The sequence below is a fragment of the Dermacentor silvarum genome, unplaced genomic scaffold (assembly GCF_013339745.2).
Source record: "Dermacentor silvarum isolate Dsil-2018 unplaced genomic scaffold, BIME_Dsil_1.4 Seq3, whole genome shotgun sequence".
Taxonomy (NCBI): domain Eukaryota; kingdom Metazoa; phylum Arthropoda; class Arachnida; order Ixodida; family Ixodidae; genus Dermacentor; species Dermacentor silvarum.
Genome location: NW_023606011.1, coordinates 47746 through 62369, shown reverse-complemented (window position 1 = coordinate 62369; position 14624 = coordinate 47746). Strand labels below are relative to the sequence as shown.

General features: G+C 46.3%; 1 protein-coding gene across 1 annotated transcript; it reads right to left on the bottom strand.

The window, feature by feature from the left end:
- Positions 1-8742, bottom strand: LOC119434871 (leucine-rich repeat and immunoglobulin-like domain-containing nogo receptor-interacting protein 4). Its single transcript, XM_037701914.2, has 3 exons — positions 8074-8742; positions 1641-1789; positions 1-308 (listed from the first exon to the last, which is right to left on the bottom strand). The coding sequence occupies exons 1-3, from the start codon at positions 8727-8729 to the stop codon at positions 79-81; spliced, it is 1035 nt and encodes a 344-aa protein (XP_037557842.1). The 5' UTR covers positions 8730-8742; the 3' UTR covers positions 1-78.
- Positions 8743-14624: the final 5882 nt, after the last annotated feature.

The window sequence follows — 14624 nt, the reverse complement described above, 5'->3', positions numbered from 1 at the left end:
CGCCCAACAGACGCCATTTTATTCCAATCTCTTTTTGATTCCTGGTGTGCCTTGCCAATGCCGCCGCCGTGAGTATGTTCAAACGTCGTCGCTGTAGAAGGGAAAGAAGCCTCCCGGAGCAGCGGCAGGAGTCGTGGTCGTCGTCGTCGTCGTCGTGGTCGCGGGACTCGAGCAATTGAGCAGGTCCTCGCTCAGGTCGTTGAGCCGACGGCCTTTGAGGAACTCGGGTGTGGCGCAGACCGGGAACCGCCAGTTGTCCGAGTAGCTTAGCAGGAACTTGATACGGCAGTCGCAGTGAAGGGGGTTCCCTGCGGAACCGATTGGACGGAACAACGCTTTAACGTAACAGTAAAAAGGAATCATGATAAGCTGGATTGGTAAATTACACTTCCGTACACCAGAAACGTCGCTCTTGCAGTGAACACGAAATGCCCAAAAGTAAGCAAGAAAAGACACAAAGACGTTAGACAAGCTTGAGGCTAGTTCCTGCGCTAATTTCTCGTGACGCCATGGGATTTGGACAACCTCTGCTCTGGGCTAACCAATAGGTAATCGCTAAACAAGGATTGAATTGCATTCTAACTACATACTAAATTAAGTGACTTTTGAGAACCTTACCTTGCAACTAAATACGGCTCGAACACGCGAAAATACTTTGATATCCACGACGTCTTACTAACGTACCGGTGCTGCTAATCGAATGCTAAATTCAAATAAGGAAAAATTTCTCCATCATTTTCTACGATGGCATCCAGTCCTTTTCCGCTAAATGACGCTGAAAAAGCTTAATTAAATTGGAAGGCTCGTCGGCCTACTAGTTTTACCATATCAATCTAAGTGATTATTCTTTAGTGTCCCTCTAAAGCTAGGCACATCAGCGAGGAAACGACAAGCGAGTTTAAGCACTCGATTGACAGGGCCGTATTCTCGATCGACCACATTTGCGGATACTTTCATTATTGCAGGACGTTATGTTCCTCGTGTACGGTGCCTTACTGGAGCGACGGGCATCCCGTCAACGTATTCGACAGCTATGCGAGGCGAAAAGAAGGCAGATAAGTTGTGGGCTATTCCTTTCGTTATTATCACTTGCGTTGGTTTAGCCAATCAATGCGTATTGAAGATGGCATATTCCCGGAGGTGATCAGTCGAGAATGCGACCCTAGCTAACAACTTTAGAACTCTCTGAGTGTTTAATTGTCCTAGAACTTGTCATAGGTGAAGAAAGCCCCAATTAAAGCTTGAACTTGGCCATGGTAAGTCTCGCTATCCCACCCTAACCGCTGTAGTGATCAAGTAGTGCTTGGAATTTACGTGGATATAACCACCGACTCTTTCTCCTGCTCTCCTTCCTTGCCTCTCCTACTGCCAAACGCTTTCGACGACCTCGAATCATTTCCCTAAAGAAAAGGTATGCCTATCTGATTTCAGAAACAAAGTACAGCTAAAAGCAAAACTTAAGCGCCAGACAGCGCTTTCAGGACACCAACGCAATGTGAACGTATATCAAGCTGATAGGCCAATATTATTGAGTGCGCGCCTGCGGTGACGTAATTTCAGTTACGAACTTCGATTGGAAGCAGATAGCAGACCTAGCCGCACAACGCGTATGCGTTAATAGAAAGTTTGCGTGCGTATACCGTAGAGTCCGACGTAGGTGCGTTCCCTTCGGAGCGGCTCGAGGCTCAGTTCGTCGAAGGTGGTGATGAGGTTCTCTTCGATGCTCAGGTGCCGCATGGCCGGCAGGTCGTCGCTGAAGTCCCTTGGCAGCGACGTCAGTCCGCAACCTCTGCAATTGATCGCGTAAGGCTATATGCACTTGTGTAAGGGGCGCGTCTTCTCGCCTAGGGCACTCGACAGCTAAAAGAATTCTTGCGCTGCAATCAACCCGTAAAGACGCATTCTGTGGTCTCAACAATTTTCGCACTCCTTGCAGAAAAGAGTGGTGGAGTGGCAACTCAGGAGTTGGAATTATTCTGGTGTGATTCCAAATTTTCAAACATACGGAATGGAATGGGAATGAAATGACCGCACCATTTGGGGCGTGTTGAATGGGAATGGAATGAGAGCCCGAAATTCCGGAATGGAATTCTAGTCGAATGGGCGCATAGTCTTGGAGCACTGAAACAGGTGAATTTTCCAATTAGACTAAATTAGACTTGGTCAATTTATTATATTTCTCAATTGTTACTCAATATTGGCTTTTTAAGTATCTACCTTTTGACGACTACCCCTGCCATGGTAATCATAAATAACACGATATTTTACTCATTTTACGCTGTTGAAGAGCCAGGAACTTTTCTGCGTTACAAGGTTCAAGTGCTGTGGAGAAGTTCCGGGTCCGAACCCCCGCTATAGCTGTTCTTGTTTTTATGTCCCAACAGTGGCTTCTACCCGCTACGGGGGATTGGCCAAGAAGCAGGCTGTTGTTAAAATAATGAAAGTATAAATTGCGAGAAAAGCATTCTGGTGGCTGTATCACAGCAAAGACGCCCCAAAAGAGGGATTGTTTGGCGAGGTTAGTGACAGTGCAAGTTGTCGAAATGATACCTCTAGGTGTTTTCTTTGTCTTAAAAATTGGCGACACGAGAGAAAAATAAAAAGCTCAATAGATTCAGGTACATTTCAAAAATAACATAAAGAGGACAGACACCACCTGACCAGACGTGTGCAAGTAAAATTTTAAAGGCGGAATACAACATCTTAATTTTGTAGAGGAAACTTCAAATTGTGTTGAAGGACACCAATTATTATTCCACAGGGCCCGGAACAAAGATGACGGAGTTCAGGAGACGATGTTAGAGCGAATTTTGTGGAATTTTGCGATATGGAGAAATTCCAGTACCTAGCCGTGGTTGCATTAGCCGATGCCGGCAAAACAGATGCTCGTGCGAGTGAATCAGCCATTTCATTAAAGTAGAACCCATGGTGTCCCGGTACCCAAAGCAAGAGAACTTGCCGTAAGTAGAGAAATAATTGAACATCATTGAATCATTGAATGTTGGCAGAATGCAGTCGCTCACAATAACAGCTAATGAGGCATTTTGAGGAAGTTTTCGTAATGTTAGTACATTCGTTAGTAATTCTGCCTGAACTATGGATACGAAGTCGGGAAGGCGAAGAGAGTAAGAACATTGAAGATATTCAGAGAAGGTCCCCACTCCTGCCTTCTCATTGCTTAGAAAAACATCTGTAGCTGTTATGTTGTGAGTAGCTAGCTGGCTTAGATGGTCTTGTAATATACCAAATAAATGTCTGCTAGGCAGTAGTTTAGCATGATATGTAAATATGTCCTCTAACTCAATTTTTTGGTCTGCTAAGGCATCATTCGAATTTCGGACTTGTCGTATGGATACATTCAAGTGTTGTAACTGTGCTAGCACAAATATTATCTGATGGCTGTGTAATCGCGACCACGATACATAAAAAAACTCGGTTGGTTCACTGATAAATACATATTGTACATGTCTCTTTGAAAAATAGTAAATTTGTTAGGATGTATGAACTGTAAGCATGCGGTATCTACAATCTAGGGTCGGTATATGAGCTTCCTGATATAAAGCAGTGTTGGAAACGATAGCCCAAGGCATAAGCGTAAAGCTTCTATTTATAAAAACACAAGGTGTTTAATATTATAAGCGAGACGACCGGAAAATAATACGCAGCTGAATTCCAATATGGGCAGAGCATTAATTCCATATATGATCAGTAATGTATCCCGGCGTAGTCCAGAGCGACGGTGACTGAGCCGGTGGAGCATAGCTACGGCGCGTTCTGCCTTAGTTGTAATATGTGCAATGTGACTACGCCACGAGCTTGCCATGGTATACGTATACCACCGAGGTACTAGGCCTAGTCAACTTGAGGAATGATTTGCTGGCTGTATTGGATATATCACATGTATATGTAACTGCGCAGTAAACCAGTACAGACCAGTACAGCACTTTTACTAACATTTAACGACATGCATAACTCATCTAACTCAAGACTTCCTATATAAGTACGTCTGTAACGACTGGTGTAGTGAGTGCATGTTAGTTGCGGTTGTAAAAGATGCGATATCCGTTCGCATAAACATGATGACGATGACGATGATGAGCATAAACCTGCGCTGGTCTTCTGCTTCTTCTTCCTTGCGATGTCACCGCCACTTTCCAAGACGGGATCGCTCGATGATGGATAGTTCCCAGGTGGATAGTTCTCACAATTTATTTAAAGACGGCTACTTGTAGTTTTAAATAATGATTCCATTTAGCTTGACCTACGGCAGAAAGTCGGCTGTCGAAAACGGAGCCGCAAATTCCACCCTGCGCGATTCCACGGCGATGTAAAAAGCACGCCTTGTTCTTTAGCAGAATGTCGAGTATCCAGAACGCGCGATAACCGCTGATCAGAGAGGGGTGATGGAAAAAACGGTGCCCGTTAATATATGCCGCCACATGTAAGACAATAGAGATGGTCCTGCAAAACATATAAACACCTTTCACTTTTATGTTAGTAATCCAAGAAGAAATAATAATACGTACGCGAAAAAAATGATACATAACATTTTTTGTAACGCTGTAAAGACTTCAAAAATATGTTCTTAGTTACTAGGCACGCAAGGGCGCAAGTAGCAAAACCATTACGGAGAAAGCGTTTCATTTACAGGAATTGGAGGAATTGAATGGATCAGCTCAGCGACTCCAGGACGGAAAATGGTCCAACTCTCACCATTCCTAGGAGTTAAAAGGAGTGGGGTTACGAGGATCTCCACTCTCCGGAATGGAGTGAGAATGAAATGGAGGGCCCCACTCCGTAACTCTGTTGCGGAGTGGACTCGCAAAAGACTTTCGATCACCCGTTCATCAAATAGCGAAGTATACTCTATACGTATTCGGACCCTTGGCCGCTCGGTATCGACGCCGGAACTCTGTCGACAAAGCTAATTATGCTTCAACTGTGCCGGCTTGCTTGTTTTCGCATACAATCTATTTTACAAAACACGTGGCTACTCTCAGAAGGCAAAGAAGTACCCCAATGGCGTAGAAGTGTATGGTTATCATTGATTAAGTAAGTAAGTAAGTGAGTGAGTGAGTGAGTGAGTGAGTGAGTGAGTGAGTGAGTGAGTGAGTGAGTGAGTGAGTGAGTGAGTGAGTGAGTGAGTGAGTGAGTGAGTGAGTGAGTGAGTGAGTGAGTGTCAGAACAAGTATTAATAGGACAGACTGTAGCAATGTTTCCCAAAGGATAAGTGCGCTCATAGGTGGTACATGGACCGCTTCTGGCCGATATAAAAGAGATACAGAGTTTGAAGGGACCCGCTGAACTGGGAAGCTCCGAGTGTGAAGCTGTCTGTGAGTCTCTTGACGTTTTTCTGGTAAAAGCAAATCTATTTATCAAAAGCAAAGCTTTTTTACGACCATAGCGCTTAATCAACAACTGTATCAGACCAACTAGCCCGAAAGTCTGTACTGCTTTACCCCTTGCTCACTTATATCCCGTGATACTTTATTAAACTATGTTGCTAGTAGGATAAAATTTACGAGAACAAATCACCTTTGCCGAGACAGTGATGACGTTTCGGCAACACCTTTTGCTCCTGTTACGTCTCCTATTCGCGCAAATGCAGCGTGAGTGCGTTGTCAACAACCTCGATATACTTCCACTATGCGCAGGCGCCTCGATCGACAATGCTGTCACTGCCACAATGCGTTTCACTTAACTGGGTGTATCTTGCATTTCGTCTTGCATCGTCATATATAGAGAGCACCGCGCACGCTTACTCGACGAAAAAGTCGGACCACGAATAAATGCGACAAACGCAGTATAGTATTCGTGTTTCAGCATTCATAACCCCTAACAATCTCCGGGCGCTGGCTCACGGAACGAAAACGCTGCTCTGCTTTATACGGTCGTGAGAATGCCGGCTTGGATTGCGCGGAGATAAAACAAAGCCCGTTCCAAAGACAAAAGACGGAACAGCATCCCTTTGTGCGAGATGCGCCCAACTTCTGTAGTTGCTCTTATTCCAGTGCTTTGTCGAGGCCGCAGCGATCGTATAACTTCGGGCTCACTGAATACGACTGCCGCGGATGTTAAATTGCGAACGCCGAGGAGTGCTTGTTAAACGGAGGCGGCCGTGGTCTGTTGTGAAACCGTTAGGAGATGTTAAAAGAGCGCGTGGGAGTGCAATGACGTCAAATAAAAGGCATTTGAGAGCTTCGGCTTATATCGAGCGTTAAGCGCAGCAATTTATGCGGTAGGTTAAGGAACCGGTTGCTCGTCAGAACAACGTTTACGTTATGGCAAACATCGCTGCCCGATATGATGATGTTAAGGTATAGTTCTCCTTTAGAGGCACCCTAATTTTAAACAGTGATAGACTGCGGCTCGCGCACGTTCAAAAGTTGAAAAATTTCAAGTGCGTCTACATTTGGCGGATTGAACGGGAGGGAATATTTGAAGATTGCTTAATATGAGAGAACAAGCATTGTCCTGCTGTGAAAGGCATTCTTTAACGTGTATATGCGGTCAGTAAAGCAAGACCTGACCACAATAAGTTCTCATGGTGGCCTCGATCACAAGGCGAAACATGCTCGAAACGATCCTCGACATTTATAAACAAGTATTTGTCAGTAATTTGTACGTGCTACAACCAAGCTTGGCTACAATAAATCAGCTTGGAAACTATTACTCTACGGAAATAGGAGGATATTTTGTCTTTTCAGCCGAAATTAACTCCTGCGGATGACACAACGAGTACGGATTATAGCTGGAAAAACGCGGTATGTATTATACTGGTCGTATTGAGTCGATTTGAGACAGCTTTTTTTTTTTTTTTTTTTTTTTTTTCCGAGTGGGAAAATAACTGTTGGTGTTGATGATTTGTCGCAATACCACAAACTTTGCTGGACGATTCGAAGCGTCCTGGTGAAAATTCACAAGCTTCAGATGGCGTTCTAACACGCAGAGAGAGAGAGAGAGAGAGAGAGAGAGAGAGAGAGAGAGAAACGTTTGAGAAATAGCGGCCGGATTCAGCTATGTGTACCCGGGAAATAGCGTTAGCGGAGCAGTGCATGACCAGAACCATGCAGAAACAAGATTCTGACTGGATCCCTTTGTACTCCGCGTGGATACTCTTGTGCAAAAGGTTGATATCGTGCATTAACTTCTGCTTCACTATCCAAAACTCTCTATAAGAACGCTTCATCAAAGAGAGATCTGAAAGTATGCTTCTTCTCCTATACATTATGAAGAGTGATCACCACGTGCGAACACTTGTGCAAAAGGTCGGGCAGCAATCGTTGCCTCTCATTGTCTATCCGTCGCTTGCCCAACAGCTAGAAACTTTTAAGCACCCCTCATGCAATAAATTAGCAAAGGGTTTGCTCAGGCAAATCGTTAGACTTGAGAGAAAAAAAAATCTGCCTCGTTTAGTTGGCCGAAGAAAGTGGGGAAACCACTTCGCCTCGAAATAGGGAGAAAACGAGTATTCAGTACTTATCTGCTAACCTCATAGTTAACCTAGACACTTCAAACTTTCCGTATACACATCGCCCATAAAATGGCCCTCATAGATTTATCTTTATAAGATTTATTCCACCTTTGGTTCTCTCACGAGGGTTCAACAATTGTCATTTAGCCCCGTAATTAACCCACACACACAAAAGCCACAAAAGCGCTGCTGCGAGTTCTCAAGGCTATCGGACTAAGCGACCGTTTGTAATACAGATCACAGAGCTTTCACTACGTTAGAACACCAACACTGGACTTTCTAGCCTCGTTCGATCTCTTAATCTTTTCCTCCCCTTTGGCCTTACCCGGTGCCAACCTGGCTCAAAGTTTGCCTACACATGACCCCTAACTTGGCCCCGTTTCCTCCAATGATTTAATCGGTTAATCATCAAAATTTTTTCCAGAACACTGTGAAAATTTTCATACGACGGTTTAGAGCGCTTCTATAGCCACAGTCTAAGAGCTTCGCTGTAAAAGGCTGCCGGAACAGAAACAGTGGTCGCAAGGGCTTTTCCTCAAACGCACGGTTTGGCACAACCTCGCGAGTTGGTGGGAGAAGGCAAGGGTGGCGTGTCTTACTGCAAATGCAGGCGCCACAGCTTGGGTGCCGGCCTGGGCATCATGGAGCGCTGGAAGTGCTTGAGGTCGCTCTCCTGGATCCACACCTCCTCCAGGTTGCTCAGTCCCGACAGCCAGTTGTCGTCGATGCGCGCGATGCTCGAGCGGAAGATGAGCACGCGCCTCAGGCTCTGCGGCAGGTTGTTGAAGTCGCGCGTCAGGTCCAGGCCGGCCATCATGTAGAAGGCCACCTCCTTGAGCCGGTTCAGGTTCTTGAGCAGCTGCCACGACTCCGGCAGCGTGCTGTTGTGCATGAATCCTATGCGGGAAACGGTCTCCTCGAGACCGTCGAACGGATTGGCTCCCGGCTTGGAGAAGATCTTGGCCTTGCAGTTGTCCAGGTCCAGGGACAGCGCCGGCACCGAGGTGAACGCCGAGCCCGGGATGTAGTCGACGAGACACTCCTTGAGGACGAACCGAAGCCGTGGGTAAGAAAGGTCGCGGGGTATGTGCTCTTGGAAGTGCGACGCGCTCGTGAAGCCCAAGCAGGTGTACTCCCGTTCGTCGTAGTAGTGATTGCTCGTGTCGAGGCACGAAGGCGTCGCCACGGCCACCGCGGCAAGAGCCGCCAGGAGCACGGCGACGCTTAGGCAGTGTTGTTCTCTCGTCGGACTCATCTCTGCTGAGTTGTCTGTAACTGGCTTGCCTGCCCCGCTTGTACTGTGCTTTTGTTACGCCGTTGTCGTCTGTGCGGGGGGCTTCCTGCGGCAAGAACTGAGCCTCTCGAGAGCGGCGCAGGCTTTCTTATAAGATTGCGATGAGCTTGGAGATAGTGGCTCGTCGCGTCTTCCTGGGTGCTTGACCGCGCGGGATTTGGATAACGTTGGGTGCGTGTTATGTTGGGTACTGCGATGTAGGAATGGGCGAGCGCGTGATGGTCTTCAGCTGACAGGGTTCTGCTTCGTGTCTCGGGATTATGAAAAAAAAAAAAAAAACATGAGGATAAAACAAAACATTGCCTGGCCTAGGGGTGAAGGCGGTCATTTACATGTTTGAACACCACCCTTTGATTAGAAGGGTTTCGCTGAAGGGAAATGTAGTTCTACCGAAGCTTTGATTATATCATGTTGGAAGCCGCGCATATATTAAATACACGCTACATGCGTTGCACTTGCACATTGGGAATACAAAACTTGATGGTGTCGTGTGCGAATTTGACCATTCTAGTCGGTCACCATATGATCGAGATTTAGTTTGACTATATGGTAATTCAAGACGTGAAGCTATTGGTACAATCAGTTCCATATTGGCAAATAAATTCAGTTTAATAAGAAACGATAAGACATCTGAGCAAAATTTATCGGGGAGAAAGAGAGGCGATAGACGCCGGTAGAAACTCGTGGCTGTGCGATACACGCAGCTAAACGCCCGGCTACAGTCTTGCATGAGCTGTAAATGGGGAAGTCGTGTACATGTGAGGGAATTAGAACGAGGATGCTAAAAATTCTGGAGTGGCAGCCTCGCTTCTTCCTACGATATTGACTAGAACATATTTCACTCTGGAAGATTTATTACAAAGAAGCAACAATGAAGGTACGGAAAGAAGAGAAGTTGTTCCGTCTTCATTTGTTTCTTCCGGTGGTGTCGTGTGCGGAAAGTGCATGGACAACAAAAAGAAGAAAGGAAGTTCTGAACGGAATTTTGTTCCGCACCCACTGTTGACAAATGTTACAATAGGTTGAAAGGCGTGCAATTTGATGCATTTTTTTTCTGCCATAGCTCCTTCTGCTTTGCTGTTGCCGAGATTTTGAGCTTGCCCTGGAGGGTTGAGTCAGTGGCGTCGCGAACAGGGGTCAAACTCAGGGCCGACAGCAGTCCGCAATCACCGGGGTCATTCGACCCCTTTGAAACTGGAGCACTAGCCTCTATCCGGCAGTCAGCCAATGTCTCCACAATGTTGTCTCCACAACGTCTCCACAATGTTGAGGCTGACCCGACGTGACACCGCCACGTGCAGCCCATGGAAAGGTCACGCCGGGTTGCGATGCGTCGCAAGAGTTTTTCTGTCTTCATTTTTTTGAATAATAATGACAAGATGTACTTTTTACTTTCCCACTCTCCTCTAGCAGCGGGCGTCACACTCTAAAATATGCCTATGTCAGCAGACGCGATACACGCGTCTGTGACATCACTGACGGAAACTCTCTGGACCTCTACACTTGCAGCTCTGTGTATGCTGACGCGGGGTTAATAGCGAAGTCCTCCTTTTCACTGAGCTATCAATTTTAACGCCATTTGTTAACCCGCCTTCTTTGATAGCAAAGCCCGCTCATGTTCGTTATCCGGCTGCTCTACAGGATTATTAAAGTGACGCCGTGTGGAGCTGTGCAACAAACACTGAGTAAAGTGACATGGCAAGCGAAGTATGGGTTAAATTATGATGCAGTTGTCACTTTTAAATACCTGTTTACGCTATCCCCCTACCACTCTATTCTATCTGCTATTCTCTGCCCTTTCAAGCCCTGCATTCAAAAACCCCGCTCCCATCTGTTGGCTGGCGTTCTGGTAGCGGCAGCCTAAATTACACAGTTAGTGTGCGGCCAGCAGTAATTTCATTTTCGCCTCTTTTCATTATTATGAAAACAACCAATTACAACTACTATACTGTACAGTTCATTATGGGATCCTTGAGGACGGGTATGTGATCTTATTCTGCCTAAAGTCGGCGCTGTTTTCGTTTTCTCTCCTCTTTCGATGGGCTGTAGTCGAGGGCGGTACGGAAGGTGCCGCGCCGGCCAGGTAGGGAACGATCTCGTTGAAAAGCGAAAATCTTGCGTCTAGTACGGTAATTTTCAAGTATTCCAGAGCAGCCCTTGTAGCTATTGATGCTACTGTGCGGTCTCACATTTGCGGACAAAATATTATTTTACGACAATGCTCGCCTGCAAATGCCTGCTAGCGTCGAAGCCAGCATCTTCCGCTGTGACGCGTAGAGAGGGCAGCCGCAAAACAGATGTTGGAGAGTCTCCGACACTTGGCAGCGTTCACAGTTCGGGCTGTTCGTACGGCCAATCAGATGTGCATAGCGTCGAGTGAAGGCGTCACCCAGGCGAATCCGGCAAAGCATGCTTGCTTGGCATCGCTTGACTTTAGCTGGGAGGCGAAAAGTCCTGCAACCGTCTTATTTCCCGCAGGCGCCTGTATACCGAATGCAAAAGGGAATCAATTTCACCCGTTAATGAGATAAAATAACTCCCGAATGATCTCCTTGAGCCCGACAAAATTAAGAACCCGTTCCTGTTCAGCACTGCGATGAACGGGGCTAATCGTGTGCATATGGTCGTCCACCTGTGAACACCTCAATTGTATTCGAGTCAGTGTAACTTCAGCGTTTATTCTATTTTATGTAGCCAATGTGCCCTATACGACGCATAATGTGGATACCTATTATAGAAAGACTAATCTGCAGGATTTAATGTAAATCTTAGGCATCTTTATCAACGCTTGAATAAATAATGAGGGGCTTGCTCTAATAGCGGACGACTCTGCACATTCATTCTGTATCATGATGAATTACATACTCAAAAGAAAGAAAGAAAGAAAGAAAGAAAGAAAGAAAGAAAAAAAGAAAGAAAGAAAGAAAGAAAGAAAGAAAGAAAGAAAGAAAGAAAGAAGCAATCTAAACTAATTAATATAACGATACACTCCGCTGTTTTCATTAGCCGTTTCTTCCTTCATTTCTTTGCCCGCCGCAGTGGCCCCGTGGCTAGTACTGCACTGCTGAGCATGAGGTCGCGGGGTCGACCCCGACCGCGGCGGCCGCATTTCATTGGGAGTGAAGATGCTCGTGTACCTACATTTAGGTGTGTGAGAGAGAGAGAAATAGAAGAGAGGAAAAGCAGGGAGGTTAACCAGACGCACGTCCGGTTTGCTACCCTGCACTGGGGGAAGGGAGTGTGTGCACGTTTAAAGAAACCAAGGTGGTCACAATTAGTCTCGAGTCCCCTCCCCACTAACGGCGTCCCTCGCAATCAAATCGTTGTTTTAATCGGCACGCGAAATTCTATAATTTAATGATTTTTGTATTTCTTTTGCGTTAGAGTGTTATGAATAGCATGTGTCGCAGTATATGAATGATCCCGTTATTATCTCTTGCGCAGCATAGCAGGGACCGTCGTGGCGACCGATGAACCTGGCGGAAACCGCATGCGCATATCGCCTCTATCGCGAGCGACGTCGACGTCAAGTGTCTGCCGCAAGATGCGCGCGCGGTGCCTACTTCTTCTTGTCGGAGGATGTGGAAGAAGATTGCGTGTCTGCCCCTCGCGAAAGCGCATTCACCTCTCTTGTCGCTGCTGCTTGGAGAGGAACAGAAAAGAACAAGAGATCGTCCCCTGGTTTCTCAGGGGGCCCCGACTGCTTCTGCGATTTTAGTATCTCCTTCAGTAACGAACGCCGGTCACCCACCGCAGTTTTTCATTGGCTACAGCGTTCTGCTGTTGAACACGATCGAGGTCGCGGGTATTTTCACCAATGGGGGCGGACGCCCGTGTATTTAGGTGCGCGTTAAAGAACCCCGAGTGATTGCAATTTACCTGGAGCCTTCCACTACGGTGTCGCTTATAACGAACTCTGCAACGTCGGGACCTTGACCCCCACAGCATTTATTGCCGGTCGTGGCAGTAGCGAGAAAAAAGAGATTGTCTGACGTTTCAACACACTTTCGTCGGCGATTTCTGACTTCGTGAGATGGTATTTCCGCTAGCGTGCTCTTATCCTTGATATTTTAACCCAGTAATATATCGCAGCGGTAGCCATCAGAGGTTGCGTCGACTCTCGACACGTGCCATGCGACACGCGCCGTGCAACGATATCATGGGGACGATAAGATAAAATTACCAGAAAATATTTTAGGACAGAAGACACTTTGTGGATGCTTTCTTTCTTTCTTTCTTTCTTTCTTTCTTTCTTTCTTTCTTTCTTTCTTTCTTTCTTTCTTTCTTTCTTTCTTTCTTTCTTTCTTTCTTTCTTTCTTTCTTTCTTTCTTTCTTCACTAGCTGGAACGTCAGCACGCTGTGATTAGTGATCGCCATACGTCCCTTAATGGGCCACAGACGGGCGCGGTTGTTCAGTGGCTATGATGTTGTGCTGCTGGTCGTGAGGTCGTGGGCTCGATTGAGTTAGATCGCCGCGAGATCGCCGAGAGCAGCGGCAGCTCTTCTGGTGGGGACGGAATGAAGAAAATAAGAAAAAAAGCCCAACAACAACATCCGTTTACTTGATATCGGTGCGCGTTAACGAAAGACCAGATGGTCGACATTAATCCGGAGTCCTAACACTACTGCATACAGCGTTTCTCAAAGGCCAGGTGCAGCTCTGGGACGTAAAGCTTTTTCATTTAATTGATTATACAATCATAACGAAACGTAGGAAGGTAAACTAGCGGGAACTAGCGTTCGTGAGGTCATAAATAAGGATGCAGCGAAAGAGAATCAAATTATTGTTGCATTGCTGGGAATAAGAAATTTGTGCGCAGACCATCGAGGAAACGCATAGCAAAAAAACGCGGGGAACGTTAGGACTAAAGACACGCAGAAGTTTGTTTGTGGATATATTACTTATGAAGTATAAGTAATGACCGCCGTGCCGACAAATACAAACTCCGTATATGTATGTACTTTATCGATAACTTGCGCAGTTCTTATAAATCGATTCATAGATGCTAGGTTATTCCGGGAGAAAGCCTTATCTTGCAGCGCACATTTTTTATAGGAAGAACAGAGCTATAATCCCGGTGTAGTCGTCTTTTCGGCGGCTTTGGCGAAGTTTTGGGGCCACACGCCCGGTTGCAGGTGTTAACGATGCGTGTTGGTACATGGTATTGCAGAGGGCGGGGTTAGCTTGCCATGCTTGGCCGGCATTTGTTCCGTTTGAGCATCTCATACATTGTTAGCGAGGGCGTGTCACCAGGTGTTGGTCAGCTCCGTGTCTAGAAGAAAGGCAACTAACAGTCGGACTTCCTTCCTGTTTACTGCGGGCCATGCAGAGAACACTACATCATTAAAGTTCGCATGTTAAAGACCTGTAACAGCGGCCACCAACATATATTGTCACGGAGATGACGACAAAGGCGTGTTGGTGTCTTCCCCATATGAGAAAACATTCTCATTCGTTTTTCGTTCTTATTTGCACATTATTTTGCACTCGTTAGATAATTGTGGCACCGCGATGTTGTTATTAATCTCCACTTCGCTCTGCAGTGAATTGTTTCATACGATCACTTCCTTAGTAGTGCGATCATTGTAAACGTAATTATAAGGAAGGAGGAGGTAAGGGGGGGGGGGGGGGTCATGTAATGAGTAGAACGGTGATCTGTTGTAACCGACTGCGCTCTGGTGCCAAGTCAGAAAATTCCATTGAGGGTGGCAAAGGATATTGTACCGAGTCTGCAGTTGTGTACATAAGATTGTACGTACGTAGCCACTCAGAACTGGCCGAACATCCCAATGCATGAGTGGATTCTGGTATTCTGTCTTCGGGGGGCACTTTTCAAAGAGACAAACAAAGGTATG

What these genes read in the sequence shown, in the direction of transcription:
- LOC119434871 (XM_037701914.2), bottom strand. Translation starts at nt 8,729, where the DNA reads ATGAGTCCGACGAGAGAACAACACTGCCTAAGCGTCGCCGTGCTCCTG. An exon ending in CTGTGGCGCCTGCATTTGCA is followed by an intron (nt 1,790 to 8,073) that starts GTAAGACACGCC and finishes GATCAATTGCAG; the next exon opens with AGGTTGCGGACTGACGTCGC. An exon ending in CACCTACGTCGGACTCTACG is followed by an intron (nt 309 to 1,640) that starts GTATACGCACGC and finishes TCGGTTCCGCAG; the next exon opens with GGAACCCCCTTCACTGCGAC.